This window comes from Arvicanthis niloticus, chromosome 1 (genome assembly GCF_011762505.2).
Source record: "Arvicanthis niloticus isolate mArvNil1 chromosome 1, mArvNil1.pat.X, whole genome shotgun sequence".
NCBI lineage: Eukaryota > Metazoa > Chordata > Mammalia > Rodentia > Muridae > Arvicanthis > Arvicanthis niloticus.
The window spans coordinates 119,510,002-119,528,055 of NC_047658.1; the positions used below are offsets into that span (position 1 = coordinate 119,510,002).

The window sequence follows — 18,054 nt, forward strand, 5'->3', positions numbered from 1 at the left end:
ATTACACTTTTAAAATTTGTGTCCTTGAAGTCATAAATTTTCAGGGCCTAGGAGATGGCTCAATGGTTAAGAGTGTTTACTGTTCTTGCAGAGGACCTGGGTTTAGTTCCTAGCATCACATGGCAGCCCAAAAGCCACTTCTATCTGTAGTCCAGGGGATTTAAGACCCTTCCCTCTGGCTTCTGCTCCAGCACACATGTGCTACAAATAAACTCACACAGGCTCACATAAGTGCACATAAATAAAATGGTTTTGAAAACCTTTAAAACAATCATAAAACTTTAAAGTTTTGATGGCATTTAACCTTTGTGACTTGCTTATTCTTTTGCTATCATATTTAAGAAACTATTGTCTAATTCAGGGTCACAAATTTTAAGTCCGTATTTTTCTTTTAGGTAGTTTTTAATGGTAGCATTCACATTTATGCTTCTGATCCATTTTGAGTAAGTTGTTTTATACTGTGTGAGGTAAACTTCCAGTTTATATATTTAATTCTATGTAGCTATCATGAGTTTCATGAGCACTTGTTGATATAGTTATTCCTTTCTTGGAGTCAAACTCATTATCTTTGAACACATTTTTATTGTCTTCAGTCAGGCACTAACATTTTTGAAGTTGTGGATCTCTGTCTTGGTTTCCTAACTTTCTTAACAGTATGCCTTACCACATGTTGTGATTTGGATCTTAAATACCATGTAAATATCTACTGCGAAAGCTTGAAATGCCTTTGAAGGGCTACTGGGACCCAAACCTTTGCAGCTGTCTTTTTGCTTCTGAGTTGTCACAGGGTGGGCAGCTTTGTGATACCACATGCCTCTTTGCTTCCTATTATTCTGCCTTATTACTCTCCCCCAAACCATGGGAGCTGATCAGTCTCTTCACTGATGAGGTGGGTGTCTAGTCAGTGGGTGCGAGTGATTTTATGGTTATAAAATTGTTTTTATAAAAATAAAAAGTGAGAGGAAAATCTAACTTAAATACCTTCTGCTTTGATAAACATGTCTGCTACTGGGCAATGCGATTGGATTTTACATTGATGGAAGATTCTTGGGGGAGGCTCATGAGAAATTTTTATTCTTTTTAAATAGACACTAAAATTATCTCATAGTCATGAAAAATTGTTAAAGATTAAGTATTTGAGAAGCTAACAATGGCTAAAGTAAAATCCTTAAAGAAATGAGTTCCAGAGAGGGGAAACTTTTCAAATTGAATACTGTTTTAAAAACTCTTTAGCTTGACATGCCCCTTCTCACCTCCCCACCTTCTTCAGGCACTTCCATATGTTTAGTTTAGGGTACCTTCCATGTGCTGCATATGGAGAATCATTCTGTGGCTTGCAAGAGTGAGCAGTACTTAGTAATGACCTACTGGATAATAATTTCCTTGGGAGCATGTGTCAGGTATGTAGGAATAGCTCAATATGACTGGATGTGCCACTATTCAAACACAGATTAGTGTTATGCTGCAGAAGCATCCCATTGTTTGATGTTATGAAGAAGAAAGAAACACTCAAGGTGGAGTTATCCATTGCAGGCACGGACACAAAGTTTTATTTACTTAGAGCTTGTTTGAAGACAACACACAGGGGAAAAGTTCTACTTCCATTTTCTTTGTAGTTACAGGAAATATCTCCCACCAGTAGCCTCTAATAAAATAGAAATATTCCAAGGAATATAACTTAACTTGTTCATATACCTGCCATGCCTAGAAGTAGACTGGTCATGGTATCTGAATAATAGGTTTTGGTGAGATCTTAGGCTAACAGTGTTTCTAGGTCAGGTGCTAGCATCCTTGTACATGAACAGGGGTGGGAAAGTATGGTTGCCTGAGACTGGGTATTTTAACTGTGTAGTTTCTAAGCATGATTTTTTTGTGGTCACCTATAGTGCATGTAAGATGTATTTATAGTGCATCACGTAACTTACCAGCTATTGCACATTAATGTCATGACTAGTTTTCCAAATGTTGTAAGATTCTGGGTGTCTTTATATGGTGTCAAATCCAATTCTGACTCTTTTTGTAACTCAACACATTGTTCATAGAGTATGCTCTTTGATATAGCTTATGCAGACATATGGGCATAGATAATTTGGTTATTTCAAACATCACTAGAATTTGAAGAGCTTGGTCTGACTCAAGTCCTCACAACTATTATAGAATACCTTGGCTTGCTTCTTACTTTCAACTTAATTGCAAAATAGTGATAGGGATTCTTTTGTGGTCATGAAAGACCAAGTGAAACTATTTCATAAACTACTCTGTCATCTGGAAAGCATCTTGTAAGCTCTTGCTTACCCATTAATGACATTTCTGTCCCACCATTCTTTCTTCTCTTGACTAAAGAATACAAGTACATAAACGATGTGACCAGAAGCAAGAAACTGGAGTTGGGCAAAGTTAAGACACAGAGACTTGCTTATGTGTAAGCTATGCTTTTTGCACAGAGACAGGCTTAGGAATAGGCCTTTCACAGCTTCCCAAGTGGGATACAGAAACTTGAAGAACATGTGTGCCTTTCCCACAGGCATATAGTTATCTCATTTTCTCTCATTATTATTACCATTTTCCTTAAAACAATAATGCAAAAGGGACTCTACTGAAATTGTAGAAGGAGTCAGAGAGTTCAGAGATGAATGGAACAATCATGTGTCGTTTCCCTCTGCTCTAAGTGCTGATGGAAGAAATGGAGAAAAAGCATTACCACTACTGAGACACTCACCCAAGGAAAAGGTGAATTAGAATTGGGTTCTTCAGCATTTCTGCCAGTGTAAGATTCCCTAAGCATGGAAAAAAGACAGCCTTTTATAATCACTGCATTCTCCAAATGTGAAGGCGAGCTAGATGTGGCTTCTCTATGCAAAGAGAATGTAAGCAGTGGAACTATGGAGACTAGATTGCAGAAGGCCACAGAGATGAGGGTAACTACGTGTCTTGGAAGCTCTCTAAACAATAATGCTTATAAAAGAAGAGTTTAAGGCGCAATCTCACTTTCCACTGGCAAGGATTCCTGCTCTTGGGGAGGTGCTGGAAAGTTGATCTCTGCTTCTTCTTCTTCTTCCTGCACTGGAATAATTTCAATTTCCTCTTCATTCTTTGGTTGGGAAGATACTCCACTTAGCTCAATGATTTCTTCTTTCATTTTAATTGTCTGCTCTTTTTTTTCTCCAGTTGACAGCAGAACCACATTCTAGAACATAAACAAATGCCTCTTGACTTTTACCCTTGACACACCTTCCAACAATCTACGTGTATCCAAATGCCAAATTATTCTCAGGCTTTTTGTTTAGTTAACCATATACTATAGATACCAGGATTGGCTCCACGGATGCTCAGTTTCTTATCAAATCACCAACTCATTAAATCTCAAGTCTAAGTAAATCATTAAGGTCTTCAGGCATTTGGCATTTTGCCTGGACTAATCATACCACATTAAAAAAAAACAAAATGTCAGAAATAGAGGAGTTTTGATTCTAGAACTGATTTGCCTTTAGTGTTTATAACCTGGGTGAAGTTATTCTCATTCCACCTTCTTTAGATATTTGTAATGAAGCAATCAGTAATGACACCTACATTATAAGCTAAATCTTATAGTCTGTCACTTTGAGCTAGTTTATAATAGAGGTACTATTGGAACATTCACATTTCCCAGTTTTGAAGACTCTTTGAAATGCTATTGTTTTGGAAGTGGAATGAGGTGGAGGGAGTAGGAGGAGAAGGGAACACTAAAAAAATCCAAGAACCAGTGACTTCATCAGCCTTTAGCCTTCCACCATCTTATATTACACATTAAGCTGGGAGAGGGCATTACTCAAGGGGTGAATAAGAAGCTCCAGCATAGGTTTAACATTTTTAATACTTGCTCTGCAGTTGGAAGAACTGTTTGGGAATGGTCAGAAGTGTGGCCTTGTGGGAGGAGATGTATCACCGGCTTTGGGGTTTCAAAAGTCAAAGCCATTTCTAATTAGTTCTCTCTGTCTCATGCTTGTGGATCAGAAGTAAGCTCTCAGCTACTTCTCCAGAGCCATGGCTGACTGCCCACTGCCATGCTCTTCCCCACGATGGTCACAGACTCTAACTGATCCTCTGGAATTGTAAACCCCAAAGAAATGTTTTCTTTTGTAAGTCACCTTGGTCATGCTGTCTCATTATTGCACTGCAGTAGAACAATAAGACAAAGTGGGAGTGGGAGTCTGAAGTCAAGTAGAGGGAGAGGCTGGTTGGCAGGCACACTTGTGCACATGTAGAACTGTAGCATCTGTCTAACCATAGACTCAATTACTTTTCAAAATATTTGCTGTCATTACTGGTGTTTTCTGGTTTCCAAAAAATTACAACAAAACTATTTTTTTCCAATGAAACTCTTAGTTCCAAAATTTCACCAGATCATATTCTATGTAAACAGTTTTTGTAGATATTAATTTTCTAGGTTGTTGTGGACAGGTATCTTCAACTTACTGATTTGGGTCTGGAGCACATTCTCTTCCATTCATTCTCCACAACGCCGGCTGTCACAAGTTTCTGGAAGAAGGCAGAGATCAGCATCACCGACAGAATGCCCTGGAAACCAACAGCACAGAGGCAGAGGTGAGAGAACAGCAGATGGACGTGCACAATGCACAACGATGACAAATGACCGGAACTCAATGAGTAACGCTTCAGCTCAGTTCTTTAGGTGAGTAAACTGAGCTGCTGTGGGGAGCGGTTGCCATGAGATAGCATCTTCAGGCACAAGAAAGTAAGGTGAGAATAGGAAACTGAAAAATCAATTCTTCTAAAGAAAGAGACGCACAGTAAATTCTTTCAGCTTGGCCTGGCACCATGGCTCATTGGTAGGCTACACACCAGCATACTTGAAGTCTTGGGTTCCAGTCCCACTATGTAAACTAGGCATATTGGCACATCCTCGTAAAATCCTAACACTAGGAGACGTGGAGTCAGGAAGATCAGAAGTTCAAGGTCATTTTTGACAACACAGTACAGTGAAGGCCAGCCTGGACTACATGAGACTCTGTCTCACAATAAATAGTATCATCTTTAGGAGGATGTGATATCACAGTGAGGAAACTCCACAACACTTTCGAGATGTATTTCCTTTCCCCTTTAAACTCTGCATTCAAAATTCAATGATGACTAGTATGTCAATGACATTTTAGGAATTTCTTCCATTTTATATTAGTAATAGTCATTGTTAATGTCATCAATGATATTAACAAGGATGAACACATAAAGCTTAGTGTGGTGGCATGTGCCAGTAAGCTCAGCATTCAGGAAGTAGAAGCAAGATTGTTGTGAATTTGAAGCTTGTCTAGGCTAAATAGACAATATTAGACCACACAGGACTAGACAAGAGCATTCCTCAGAAAAAGAAGTGATAAAGTCACAAATAGAATCTTTTATACAAATGACACTGTTCTAAGTGCCTTGCCTACGGCAACTAATTTGTTTCTCAAATCAACCCCAGGAGATACATAGTATCACTCTCTCTATTTTACATCTAATGAAATGGAGGAAGTATATGAGGAGGGTTCTGGTCCAAAGCCACATGCAGAAAGAAATAGCAGCCACAGAGTACCTGGATTTGGAGTTGATGTTCATAATAAAGCATAGCACATTTCTTCTCTGAAGAATCACTGCTTTCATACTTACCAAGAACACAGACTGCATGCTATTACAGTACTGTGTAGATGGGGAGTTTTTCTCTGAGGAATTAGATGGCTCACAGTCGTAGATATCAACATATAGCTTGGAAGTTTTAATAAAATCCGGTCTCCCCATTTTTAAAAAATGAGAAATTGTAATGTTAAGTATGTCCATGATTGAAAGAATTATTCCAGAAATGGCAGCAAAGAGGCTGAGAGAGCTCATTATCACTTTCGCTCTGACCTGAAACAGAGGCAGGTTTGTTCATTAGATTTGATTTCTGTTTGGAAGACATAAAGCAGGATATGGGATTTCAGCCATCATTCCCCTGACTCATGAAGACACCACCCCGAGTTCTAGTTCAGTTCTTGCTATGGGTTTTAGCCTCTTTGTCAGTGTGTTTAGCCTCCTTCTCCCCCCTTTTCCAGGCTCCTTGTCTTAAGCCATCACTATCCATTCAATTTATGAAACCAAAATTCCCGTGATCCTTTACCCACATTTTGTATCTCTGAACTTGTTCATTGCCATGGACTTCCCAGACATGCAGTAAACAATGGGCAAGTGAGGATTAATGGTATCTGGATCATTACCTCTTTGCATAATAACACAATGGGCATAGGGGTAAGAAAGCTTTTACATCATGACTAAATCTCATTGAAGTAGATATAAATAGAACCTTCTAGGTTTGTATCATTGTATTGGCTAGTCTTGTGTTGACTTTATGAACAAACTAGAGTTATCAGAAAGGAGGGAACTTTAATTGAGAAAATGCCTCCATAAGACCTGGCTATAAGGCATTTTCTTAACTAGTGATTGAAAGGAGAGGGCACAGTTCATTGTGGGTGGTGCCATTCATGACCTGGTGGTACTGGGTTTTATGAAAAGCAGGCCAAGCAAGCCATGGGAAGCAAGACAGTAAGCAGCACCCTTCTATGGTGTCTGTATCAGTCCCTGCTTCCAGGTTTCTGCCCTGTTTGAGTTCCTATCCTGGCTTCCTTTGGTGATGAACAGAAATGTGGAAGTATAAGCTGAACAAACCCTTTCCTCCCCAGCTTGATTTTTGGTCATGGAATTTTGTCACAGCTATAGGAACCCTGACTAAGACAACCATCAAATAAAATGTATCAGCCATAATAATAACAGCACTGCTCCCTACTGATGTCATCCATTAGGGCAAATTTCTCTTGGTAGCACAGTCCAGAGGACATGGCTAGGACTGCTCTGACCTGTGCGGGTGATAAAAGCTTGATATATCATATGCCATATGGTGAGGCATTATTGATGTGTTTCACTAACATATTGCACTCCTAGCTATGTGACTTATTAATGGTAATTTGGTAGTTTTGGTTGTATTTGATATTTGCAAATTCCCCTAAATTGATTTTCAGATAATTTATAAATAAGAACCACCTCAATCTACTTAGTTCTTTACCAACTCAAAGTGACTTGCACTTAGTAAATATAAATACTGCTAGAGGATTTTCTAGAGAGAAATTTGGTGGTGCGCTCTGGTCACCCACCCAGATTCAGGAATTCTATAGGTTACTTATTTTAAGAGGATAAAAATAAATCTTATGGACAACCTGCTGTAGGTCTTATGGCTACACTCTGCCACACTATCACACCCGATGCCCTATCTCATCTTTATATTGATTTTCTGTTTCAAGACTAGCACTTCTGTTCATGGGGGTGCGAAAAACTCTGGGGTACTCCTGTACTTACTTGGGGTTCTGAGTCTAATTGTAAGACTACGATCAGACTGGAACCCAACTCAAGCATATGGATCATTTTCCTAAATGGTATGTCATTTCCTAAGGAACATTCTTTCAAAATATGCCATGTATGTCCTCTCCAAAGGGATCTTAGTACTGAAAGAGTATTATGTCTGGTCTTCTGACCCTGCTTTTGATCCCCTCACTGTGGACAGACTTAAGGCAGATGCTATTTTTGAGTTTCTTGTGAAAAAAAATCTACATCACAACCAGAATGACATAGGATCCATTGCTCAGAAAAGTCTGTGACTGCAAAGCTCTTTTGAGGGTCCCTGGGCTTGTTTTCTACTGAGAAAGTGGCTGTATGTCTTGTGTGTGGGAAAGGACATATGATTACTTGCCAAACTCTTCCTGGAGGTTTTCTCTGCTGCGGCTGCCAGGAGTGATCCTGAAATAATGTACTGCAAAGAGAGAGGTGGGCAGGAATGGAGGGAGGGGCAGAAGGGAAGAGACAGAAAGGGAGACTGTTATTCACTGACAATTGGTTGCGAAGGAACCATCTATATCTATATCATCTATATCTATATCTATATATCATCTATATCTATATAATATATATTTTTGTTGTGTATCTTTCATTAAACTATGCATTAAATTTTTATCACATTAAATCATTTCTTGGCAGCTATATTTCATTGTTATTTAGATTCATATATGCAGTCTGTGCTGTTCAACCTTTGGGACCATTAACTAGGAGTAGAATAAGAAAAGAGAGACAGAATTCACACTTTTCCTTGTCAGTGAGAACCCACAGGGCCCATACCATCAAATAGAAACATAAGAAATCACCACCAATAACATGACTCATTCCTTATCTACATAGGCTACAATTAGACTTTGCCTCTAGTTTTAAAAACAGAATTAGGCCTGGTGCCTAGGAAGCACAGGTAGGAGAGAAGGTGTGAATAAAAACAATTTTTCCAGGAAACTAAAAAGACACGGATAAGGAAAGAAGTGAAACTATTTCTATTTTCAGATGACATGATCCCAAAAAGTCTACCAGAAAACTTCTAGAAACAACAAACAAACTCAGCAAAGTACATAAACAACTTGCACCATCGATAGGTTTCATATTTTTCAACAACAAATGTACAGAGAAAGAGATCATGAACACACTCCCATACAGAGTAGGTTAAGAACATCAATTCCTATCAACCACATGGTGGCTCACAACCATCTGTAATGGGATCTGATGTCCTCTTCTGGTGTGTTCACATACTTAAAATAAATTAATCTTAAAAAAAAAAAAAAAAAACCTCAAAATTTCCCTCTCCTTTTTATTAAAGAAATGAAATGTATTTATTTTTATGTGTGTGGCTTTCTTTTCCTGCATGTTTGTGCACCAAGTGCATGACTGGCTAAGGAGGCCAGAAGACAGTGCTGATTTCCTCTGGAACTGGTATTATAGATGGCGGTGAGCTGCCATGTGTATACTGGGGATTGAACCTGGGTTCTCTGGGAGAGCAGCGGTGTTAACCACTTAGCTATCTCTTCAGCCTATCTGTCTCATTGTAATTAGTGAAAATGTTCACATGTGTGGGGGGGCACAGTGACGTAATAGCCTTGATGCCACTGAGTGATCGTGTAGAAGGCAGGGCTTGAATATGATACACTTCACCACATCATCGATTGCTACAGGAAGTAAAAGTGATTATTTCTCAGTTTTCTAAAGTTCAAGCCATAAAGTGCAGAAAACACTTACAACCAATCTACCTTGGTTCATAGAAGCTTCAATTCTGGACTCACTCTTAGAGAGACACAGTCATGAAAAGTATCCTGGCAAAATAAACACTACCTAGTCTCACGTCACCCACAGAATTATAAGGCTAGGAAACATGCATGTTAAGTAGCCCAAAGAAGTGTTGCTGAACTCGTAAGTACAAAAGATTATTGGAGATGAAAATAATTTTATCAGGTGCCACAGTAATTAATAAACTTGTAGAGACATGGAAGGACTTAGGATATTCCATTTCTCCTTTCCTTCTAAAGTGCCAAATATCTGGAGTCTCACAACCTGCATTAGCTGGCTATACAGAGACTGCTTTGTTCAGTCTTCCTTCCCTAAGAAGAGCTGGCAGAGCTCCTTTCTGTGAATCCACATGGAACATGGCCACCTTCAACCACAGGGCCTCATAGTGTAGTCTACCCTTCTTCCTGATTAACTATGCCAAGCCCATAGGATTCTTCCAGCCCATATTACTTTCCTCAACACAGAAACAACCTAGATCTTTTTGGCTTTTTTTCTCCCTCAACGTCTCAAAAGTTGTTGCTGTTTATTGTAACTTACCATAATGCCTCCCCAGAGAGGGTACCATACGCTCAAACAAATAGGTGCAAAGACCCCTGTGGGGATCATCAGCAGTCCCCCCAGGGAAATGTGGAAGAGGCCATTCATGATTTGGACAGCCTGGGGAGAGAAGAAAGGCATTAGTGGTGAACTGAATTCACTGGTAGGGGTTAAAGGCAACATGGGAAACCTGAGAACTGAGTGAAACCATGCAAAGGTCCTGAAAGGAGTGGTAGCGCTGTCCAGAATTTTGCCTCCTTCTTGTTCAGATCTATCTCTCCCGCCATACAGGGCATTTTCAAGGATCAGATATGTCTGGAATCTGAACAATGGACCAGCCTGGTCCTTCAAACCAAGAGATGATGTAAGATCATTCTGCAGTGATCCAGATGCTAACTGGTACCCTCTGGCATCACCTGCTTCGAGAAACATTAAGAACACAGCCACTTAAACCTGCCTACTCAGAGTCTACTTAAAGTCTGCCTATTCAGACAGACTGAATTTCATATACAATCTGAAGCATCATTGTCTGCAGGCCAGAGTATCTCCGAGTGTGGAATAGAGGAAAACAGTCTTACCCCCAAAGCCTTTGATTCCCTCATGAAGAAGCTTTGTGTGGGGCCCACCAGGGAAGATGTCCTTCTGAGGTTTACTTTTTGAGCAGGTTGCATGGCAAGGGGCCCCTTTGTAGGCTCTGTTGGGAAAGGTCCACTCATTGAATTTCTGGGTGTTGTCATTCTGTTTTCAGACTCCTGAAAATAAAACAGTAAGGTGAGATCAAGGACAGAGCCTTTGGCAATTTTGCCCTCTGGCATCATCTAATACTTTTCTTAGTATTCCCTTGATGGTGCCACTGAGATATGTCCTCTTCCTAGTAGCTTCAGAGGTAAGGAGAGGTCTACACCTATGTTATAGGAAAGGATCTGGGGAGGCTATCTCAGGCAAGGGCACATGGACCCCGGAATCTGAGCTAGAATGATAATTATGTTTGGACACATGTTAACATTCAAGAAATCACAATGTAGTTGATTACTGTACCAGTGAGCTATCCTCTTAGGACACACCATGACTGGATGTCCATATGCAGTTTTTTTCTCTGCTGGGGCTTAGACCCAAGGCCTGGTGAATGTTAAGAAAACACCACTGAGTCTCATCTGTCTATGCATTTGTCTAGCTGGTTTTTACTTGAGTGTTCTTATAATTTAATATTCCAAAGCATATTTTTATTGGCTTGTTCACATTTCTGAACAGTGTAATGGCCCAGAGATGTCATTCCTGATTATGGCTAGGACTGTCCTTAAAATCAGGAGGGATGGTCTAAGCCTCTCTTTCCCTCTGACTCTGACTTTGAGCAGGTCACTTTAAGAATATTCTGTGTTATCACATGTACGATCACAGCCTGTGAGCCAGACTGTCTGGGTTTAAACAGTAATTCTAGTTACTCTGAGGTGTTGGTCAAGTTACCCGGACCTCAGATTTTTCAGCTCTAGACTGGAAATAGTAATAATCCTTATCTCACAGCTTGTTACAGGAGGTAGATGATGACGGTTCATGTTGGCATTTTTTTTTTTTTAAACTCAGGTGTAGCTTAAACATCTGCTATACCCAGAGGCCACTCTGAACCCTCCCCCTATCTATCACACATGCTCTTGTGTGTGCTCCCTGCCTCAACACATCCTGTTCTAGTCACCTCATTTCAGTTATAACAGTGGTGAATTACCTTATATTCAAGTTTATTGTAGTTCTTTCTCAACAGAAACAAACGATGTTGCTTCTTGACCAGGCTATAAAACAATACTCACATGTTATAGCTTCTTAATAAACATGAAAGGGATGCTGGATTTATGCAGAGCAGCCATATCTGAATAAATATTAGCTGCTTTGTTGAAATTCTTGTTAGACACACCTGAGCTGTAGTTTTTACTTTATGCATCTATAAAATGAGAACAGTGTCCTTTCCATAGAATTATCGTAAGAAGTCAGTGGACATATGTGCCTAGGACAGGAAAGAGCACAGTGGGTACCATCTGCTAGTGATCATGAGCTGCTTCTGAAGTGATGAGCCAATGAACCACATTCTTTTTAGCTCTGACAAGTTAAGGCTACTTATCTTTCTTCACATCTTGTGTTGGGAGTATGCATCCATTGGTTATGTCAACCACACATTTGAATTTCATTGCCATTTTTTGAACGCTGGATATCCCTCTGTAGTGCCACACATGTGGCTAATTGAAAGCTGTGGAATTAAGACTGTCTACTCAGGTTGCAGAATCTCACTAAAGACATGGAGGGCTGGGCAGGTGAATCTCTTATAATTTATCCTATTTTATAAGTACAAAGAAATTCCTCCTGGGACATCTCTTCTCTGCCCAGCAGAGGATACAAGGGATGAATCATTGCTTCTGTTTTACAGAGGAGGGGACAAGGACAGATATGTTAGGTAACTCCCTTGAAGTTATATAATTACTAATGATCTGAAAAGAAGCCCCTAACTTGTCACCTGAAGTGCAGACTCACTGCTTTGACTCCTGTGGGGAACAATTCCTTTTCTCTTCCTTTCCCTTCAAAATTTGCACACTCTAAATGACTTAAAGCAACACAGAGTGTGACCTGTCTGTGACATGGGCCTTAGGGAAGCATTTCTTACGTGATTTCCCTCCTGTTCTAAATTAGCAGCTGTCACTTGGCCCAGGGGAATTTCTTTCATGCCACAAACCACCCCATGAGACCACTAACCAAAAGAAATTTATTTACATAGCCCACCAAGAAGTTTGCAAATGAATACCGGTCTAGAACTAGAAAAATCTCAGAAACCAGTTTGCTCATGTCACAAATAAGGATCCTTCCCCTGGATACGGGGCATCCTTTTGCAAAGACCTTATACCTCATTCTGTGGACTGCTAGGCACAGTTGTTTACTTGAGCATGTACTATGTCTCAGGGATATTAGTTGTGCTAGTTCCAGTTTTTCTCATACCTCCCTCCCAGGAGGCATTGTATCACCTTTTAGTGGATGTGTCCATCAAGGTTCACATAAGTTATTTTCCCAAGATCTTTTGGCTACTATGGAATGAGCTAGAAGTCACTTCACTCCATTCTAGGGAACTAATTTTAGTGATAGTGACTTATAAATGCAGGGTCATTAATTGTTCAAGGTGAAGGAAATGATTGGACTACCATTATTATTCCACCAGAGTTACCAGCTGCTCATTAAGTCTTGGGTCTGTGTTGTTACTGAGATAAACCTTTTATTTAGGCAAAGTCTAGTGGGGGTTTCTGTATGGCCTATTGGCAGTAATAGTATGGAGAGAAGAATATCTTTCTGTTAGAATAATATCTTTGTAATAACTGTATTTCCACAAAGTGTTGAATAACTATTACTACAAAATAATATTTTATAGTCAAAATAATTACTTTTATATGCCATCTTATGTTAATGATCTCCCCTCCTCCCTCCCTTTCTCACACCCATGAGGGCACTACAGGTTGGTGCAATGAAATTACATTTAATGGCAACAGATGACATTAGAGCTGGTCCACATTCTCCCACAAATGTAGGTTTTTGCATCATTGCTTTATTTAAAAAAAAAAATCATACAAAATTGCTTCAATAGACTCCAGCTCACAGCAAAGATTGCTTGGTAGATTGGTAGGATGAGTGATCACATTGGTCAAATATGACAATATGGGGTTTATTTTCACAAATATGAAAATCAGTATTGATACTGAAATGATGACTTTGCTCACGCGCTGTTCCATCACCCACTGCAGCTCCCACAAACCCTTTTGACTTCTAAAAGCATGACCATTTTTTTCTCTATTCCCCTGAAGATCTAACAGTATCCTCCCTGGTTTGTGCTTAAATAATGACTCTTAGGTCCAATAATTCCATCATCTTCTGAGACATTTGAGGCCCCCCAACCTCAACTTCCCCCTTTGCTACTTAAAATAGCTTTGCATTTATTCTCCCTGCCCCACGCTATGGCTGTGGATGGATCTTACATTCTTTCCTTCTTAACTCTTTCACTCTATTTTCTCCCACTAGATGTTTGCTCTTTCCAGAAATCCCTTCTTCCTGGGACCTACTCTCACTCCTTGTGTGGCAGTATGTAGTAGAAAAAGCTGTCTACATTTGTGATCTCTGTAAAATAGGATAAGTTGTAGTTGTCCTGTGATTGATACGATAATAAATATTCAAAGAGTAATTATTACTACTGACCCTTATTATGTCACCTTGTTTCCTGGTCCCCAAACTCTCATTTTAAAATACAGCAATGTCCCCCATCACCACCCCGTTTCCCCTTTCTTCACTTCAGCTTCTTAAAGTTTTGCTTTCTACCCTTTCCCCCAACTTCCTCCTCACTCACACAGTCCCCGATACTCTTCAACTAGATTCTGCCATTTGACGGAAACTCCTCTGTACAAAGGTTGTGCTGTGGCCTTTTCTGGGCACAGTGCTTCAGGTCACTTTATTTTGCTAATTGCTCAGACTTAAGACATTGGAACTAGGGGCTTTGTGAGATGGTTCTGTCATGTTTCACAAGCATGAAAACCTGAGTATGGATTTCAGCATCTACGTAAAATGTCGGCTGCAGTAACATGCACTTGTAACTTCAGTGCTGAGCAAGCATAGATGGGCAGATCCCTTGGGCTTGCTGGCCACCAGTCTAGCCAAATTTGTAAGTTTCAAGTTGGGTGAGAGACCTTGTTTTGTGACTGAAGAAGGTATCTAACATTAATCTGTCTTCCACATGTGAGTTTATGTGTGTGTGTGTGTGTGTGTGTGAGCATGCATGTACACATGCACACATAGAGAGGCTTGGAGGCAGATTTTACTCCTGCTCCTTCAGCTCTCTTACATATTCAGGTAATAGCAAAATCATGGCATTTCCACCTCCGTAACACCTCTTACACATGGACCGTTCCCCTACATCTAGTATCACCTATATCTTGATTCTGATTTCCTTTCTTGGTATCGCATAAGAAAAAAAATGGTGGATCAGGCTAGACAGATGGCTTATTGCTAAGGCTGATGACTCAAGCTCCATCCCCAGGACTCACATGGTAGGAGGAGAGAAATGACTTCTGCAGACTGTCCTCTGACTTCCACATATGTGCACATGTGTGCATACATACTAAATAATAAATAAGCAAATAAATGCAAGAAATGTTAGAAATGCTATAGTTGTTGTTTTCCTTCAATACATTTTCTAATATATGCCCCACAAAGCAACTGAGACACATCACCTTAAATCTCTAAGTTGTGCTCTTCCTGGGCTTCGCTCTCACCAACCTGCCTGCCTGTCTCTAACTCTTGTTTGCTTTCTTGAGACACCCTTTTGACTCCTCAAGTCAGTCCAGCTCTGGATGACTTTCAGAGCTCGTGTCCAAGTCATGCTTGGACACATCTTCTGCCACTTTGCTGTATCTGCAAAAGGTTTGAGCTCATCCATGTTCTGTTAACCTCCACAAAAGGACCATCCAGTTACCTCAGGCTATTCCGTGGCGATGGTAAGAACTTCGAAGTCAACAGCTGTTCATGTTTATTACTTTTCTACAACTACTTTTATTTTAGTGTGACATGTAACTCCTGAAACACAGTGCCAATCCAGTAAGGGAACTGTGCAGGACTGTATGTCGAGTCTACCTCCTGGGTTGCTGTGAGCTCAGTCTCAGATCATCTCAGGTTCCTCCTTCGGCAGGTAAATGCTCAGGATGCTTTCTGTTCACAAAGTGATAACCTCCACTTCACCTGACCATCGGCAAAACAAAACCATTATAAGGAAAAGAGGAAAAGTCTGTCTTTGTGTCTATCTGTCTGCTGTCTCTGCCTCTCTCTACCCACCTCGCACCCGCATACACATTATTTTACTGTTTAGTTTCAGGAGTGTGTTAGCACCTGGTTCAAGTCAATCCCTCTATCCTATCTCTAGGACCCACTTTCGTCCTTGGCTTCTTAGATTATAGACAGGAAACAGGATTTGTGCTCAGTGTCCCAATGCCATGTAGATGTTAGATAGTAAGGTTTAATACCATCAATGATGGTGCTTACATTGAAGTTTTATCTTTGGAGATAAACTCAGCTGAAGCAAGAGGAATGGAGTTAGATTCTTGTGGCTAGTTTTTATTATCTAATTTGTTTTCAAGCAGTCCTAAAAAGAAGAATCTTTAGGTTTAATTTTCATGATGTAGAGGGCCTCACTTATTGATCCCATTTTATGGCTGAGGAAATTGAGGCATGGAGAAGTTTAGTAACTTATCCAAGGTTATGCAGCTTCTATGTAGTAGAGCCCCAGGCTGAGTACAACATTATAGAGACCTTATCTCCGTGTTAGAATCCGCTCACCACCCATTGCCCAGAGTCATTTTTGAGAGGGGGAGCAATTGGAGGGGGGTAGTACATGCAGCCTTGAAATCACCACACTTTAAATTATGCTGCCATTTGAAAGTCTTACCAGGGACACCCCAGACTGAGAGTTGACTTTCCAGTCTCTAAAACCATTCCTGTTTTCAACCAGCCTTTTTTTTTTTTTTTTTTTTTTTTTTTTTTTTTTTTTTTTTTTTTTTTTTTTTTTAATATCAGAGTCACTAAAACAGAGCAAGCTCAATCCTTACCTGCGTCTCCAAGGCTTCAAGGCTCAAGAGCCAATTTAGCTGCTCACTGCTGAGATCAGCTGGCTGCTGGCTGCTTCTATCTCAAGTACTTGAAGATGAGTGAGATAGACCAGGCCCGGAGTGGTACCTCTGATTGACACCAGGTGACAGGAAATTAGCCTCTGCCACCTTGAGATTTGCTCCAATCACTTTGCTTTGATATAAAGGATATACAAAAAAGTTTCTGTCTTACCAGGAGGTTTCACTTCTTAAAAATTACCCTGGGGACTGCCTGGTGTGCTTCATGCTACCTTAATTAGAAGAACTTCTGTAGCCTCCACCCTGTAAGCAGGTGTGGATGGTGGGTCCCTAAGGGCTGGAAGAGGGCTAGAAATTCTCCAGAGATGGGCTGCTAGGGACTGACCTTACCTTCATGCTTCACTTTTGGGGCTGAGTAGGTGGGGGAGGCACCCATGCAAAAATTCAGAATCCCTGCTCAGGTACTCTTGGGAGTGTTGTGCTTGTTGGATTTTAAACAGTACCATCAGTTCCTCATACTCAAAGCTCTAGAGGGCCATGTAAATTTTATGTCAAATTTAGCAGAAATAGCCTGAAATCTAATTTGTCTCCATGGAACATGCACCCAGAAGCATCAGGCAAGACTCAGCTCCCATTTCGGGTGCTATGAACCGAGACAGCACTTGTACATACGAGCCTACCCTTCTCCTTCCTGCTTCCCTCTCTTTGCAGTATTGCATAGAGCTGACTTCAATGTTAGAGCAAGTAGGGAGGTGGAAGAAGTTGGTGAGTGGGGAAAGCCTATAAACATTTGAGAGGCAAATATTAGATTTTTCTCAAGACTATTACCCTCTCTTCTATATACAACCTCATGTTAGACTTTAAAAAAAAACATTTTTGGTTTAAAACTATTTTTGTCTTTTATTATTTATTTTGTTTACAGCTTGGTGATTAACTCCTCCTTGTCCACCCTCCCACAGTTCAACATCCCATTCCTTCCCTCCCCCCCCCCCCCCCCCCCCCCCGTCTCCAAGAGTATGCTATACCCTCCCCAGGCCCACCCCCCAGGCCTCTCCACTCCCTGGTGCCTCAAGTCTATTGAGGGTTAGGTGAGTCTTCTTTCACTGAGGCCAGACCAAGCAGTTCTCCGCTGTGTATGTGTCAGGGGCCTTGGACTAGCTAGTGTATGCAGCCTGGCTCAGTGTCTAAGAAATCTCAAGGGTCTGGGTTAGTTGAGACTGCTGGTCTTCCTATGGGGTCACCCTCCTTCTCAGCTTCTTCCAGCCTTTCCCTAATTTAACCACAAGGGCCCCTGACTTTAGTCCCTTGGTTGGGTGTAAGTATCTGCTTCCATCTCAGTCAGCTGCTTGTTGGGCCCCTCAGGGCAGCCATGCTAGGCTCCTGTCTGTAAGCACACCCTAGCATCAGTAATAGTGTCAGGCCTTGGAGGCTCCCCTTAAGATGGATTCCAAGTTGGGCCGGTCACTGGACCTCCTTTTCCTCGGTCTCTTCTCTATTTTTGTCCCTGCAGTTCTTTTAAACAGGGACAATTCTAGGTCAGAGGTTTTGACTGTGGGATGGCAACCTCATCCCTCCACTTGATGCCCTGTCTTTCTAATGGAGGTGGACTCTATCTATAAGTTCCCTCTCCCCACTGTAGGGCATTTCATCTAAGGTCCCTCCCTTTGAGTCCTGTGAGTCTCTAACCTCCCAGGTCTCTGGTACATTCTAGATGAACCCCCCT

The 18,054-nt window shown here is 40.8% G+C and overlaps 1 protein-coding gene across 1 annotated transcript; it reads right to left on the reverse strand.

Annotated features, from left to right (window-relative positions):
- Positions 1 to 1,515: 1,515 nt before the first annotated feature.
- Ms4a1 (membrane spanning 4-domains A1) lies at positions 1,516 to 16,464 on the reverse strand. The gene is made up of 7 exons (XM_034518558.2): positions 16,314 to 16,464; positions 10,278 to 10,451; positions 9,700 to 9,819; positions 7,754 to 7,813; positions 5,647 to 5,883; positions 4,456 to 4,557; positions 1,516 to 3,187 (listed from the first exon to the last, which is right to left on the reverse strand). Exons 2-7 carry the CDS (start codon positions 10,434 to 10,436, stop codon positions 2,972 to 2,974), a joined length of 894 nt encoding a protein of 297 aa, XP_034374449.1. The 5' UTR covers positions 10,437 to 10,451; positions 16,314 to 16,464; the 3' UTR covers positions 1,516 to 2,971.
- Between the last annotated feature and the right edge of the window lie 1,590 nt (positions 16,465 to 18,054).

Excerpts from the sequence above, each read along its gene's own strand:
- Ms4a1 (XM_034518558.2), bottom strand. The coding sequence starts at position 10,436 with ATGACAACACCCAGAAATTCAATGAGTGGACCTTTCCCAACAGAGCCT. Across the intron at positions 4,558-5,646 it reads GCATGCAGTCTGTGTTCTTG|GGCATTCTGTCGGTGATGCT; the intron begins GTAAGTATGAAA and ends GTTGGTTTCCAG. Across the intron at positions 3,188-4,455 it reads TGTGCTCCAGACCCAAATCA|AATGTGGTTCTGCTGTCAAC; the intron begins GTAAGTTGAAGA and ends TTTATGTTCTAG.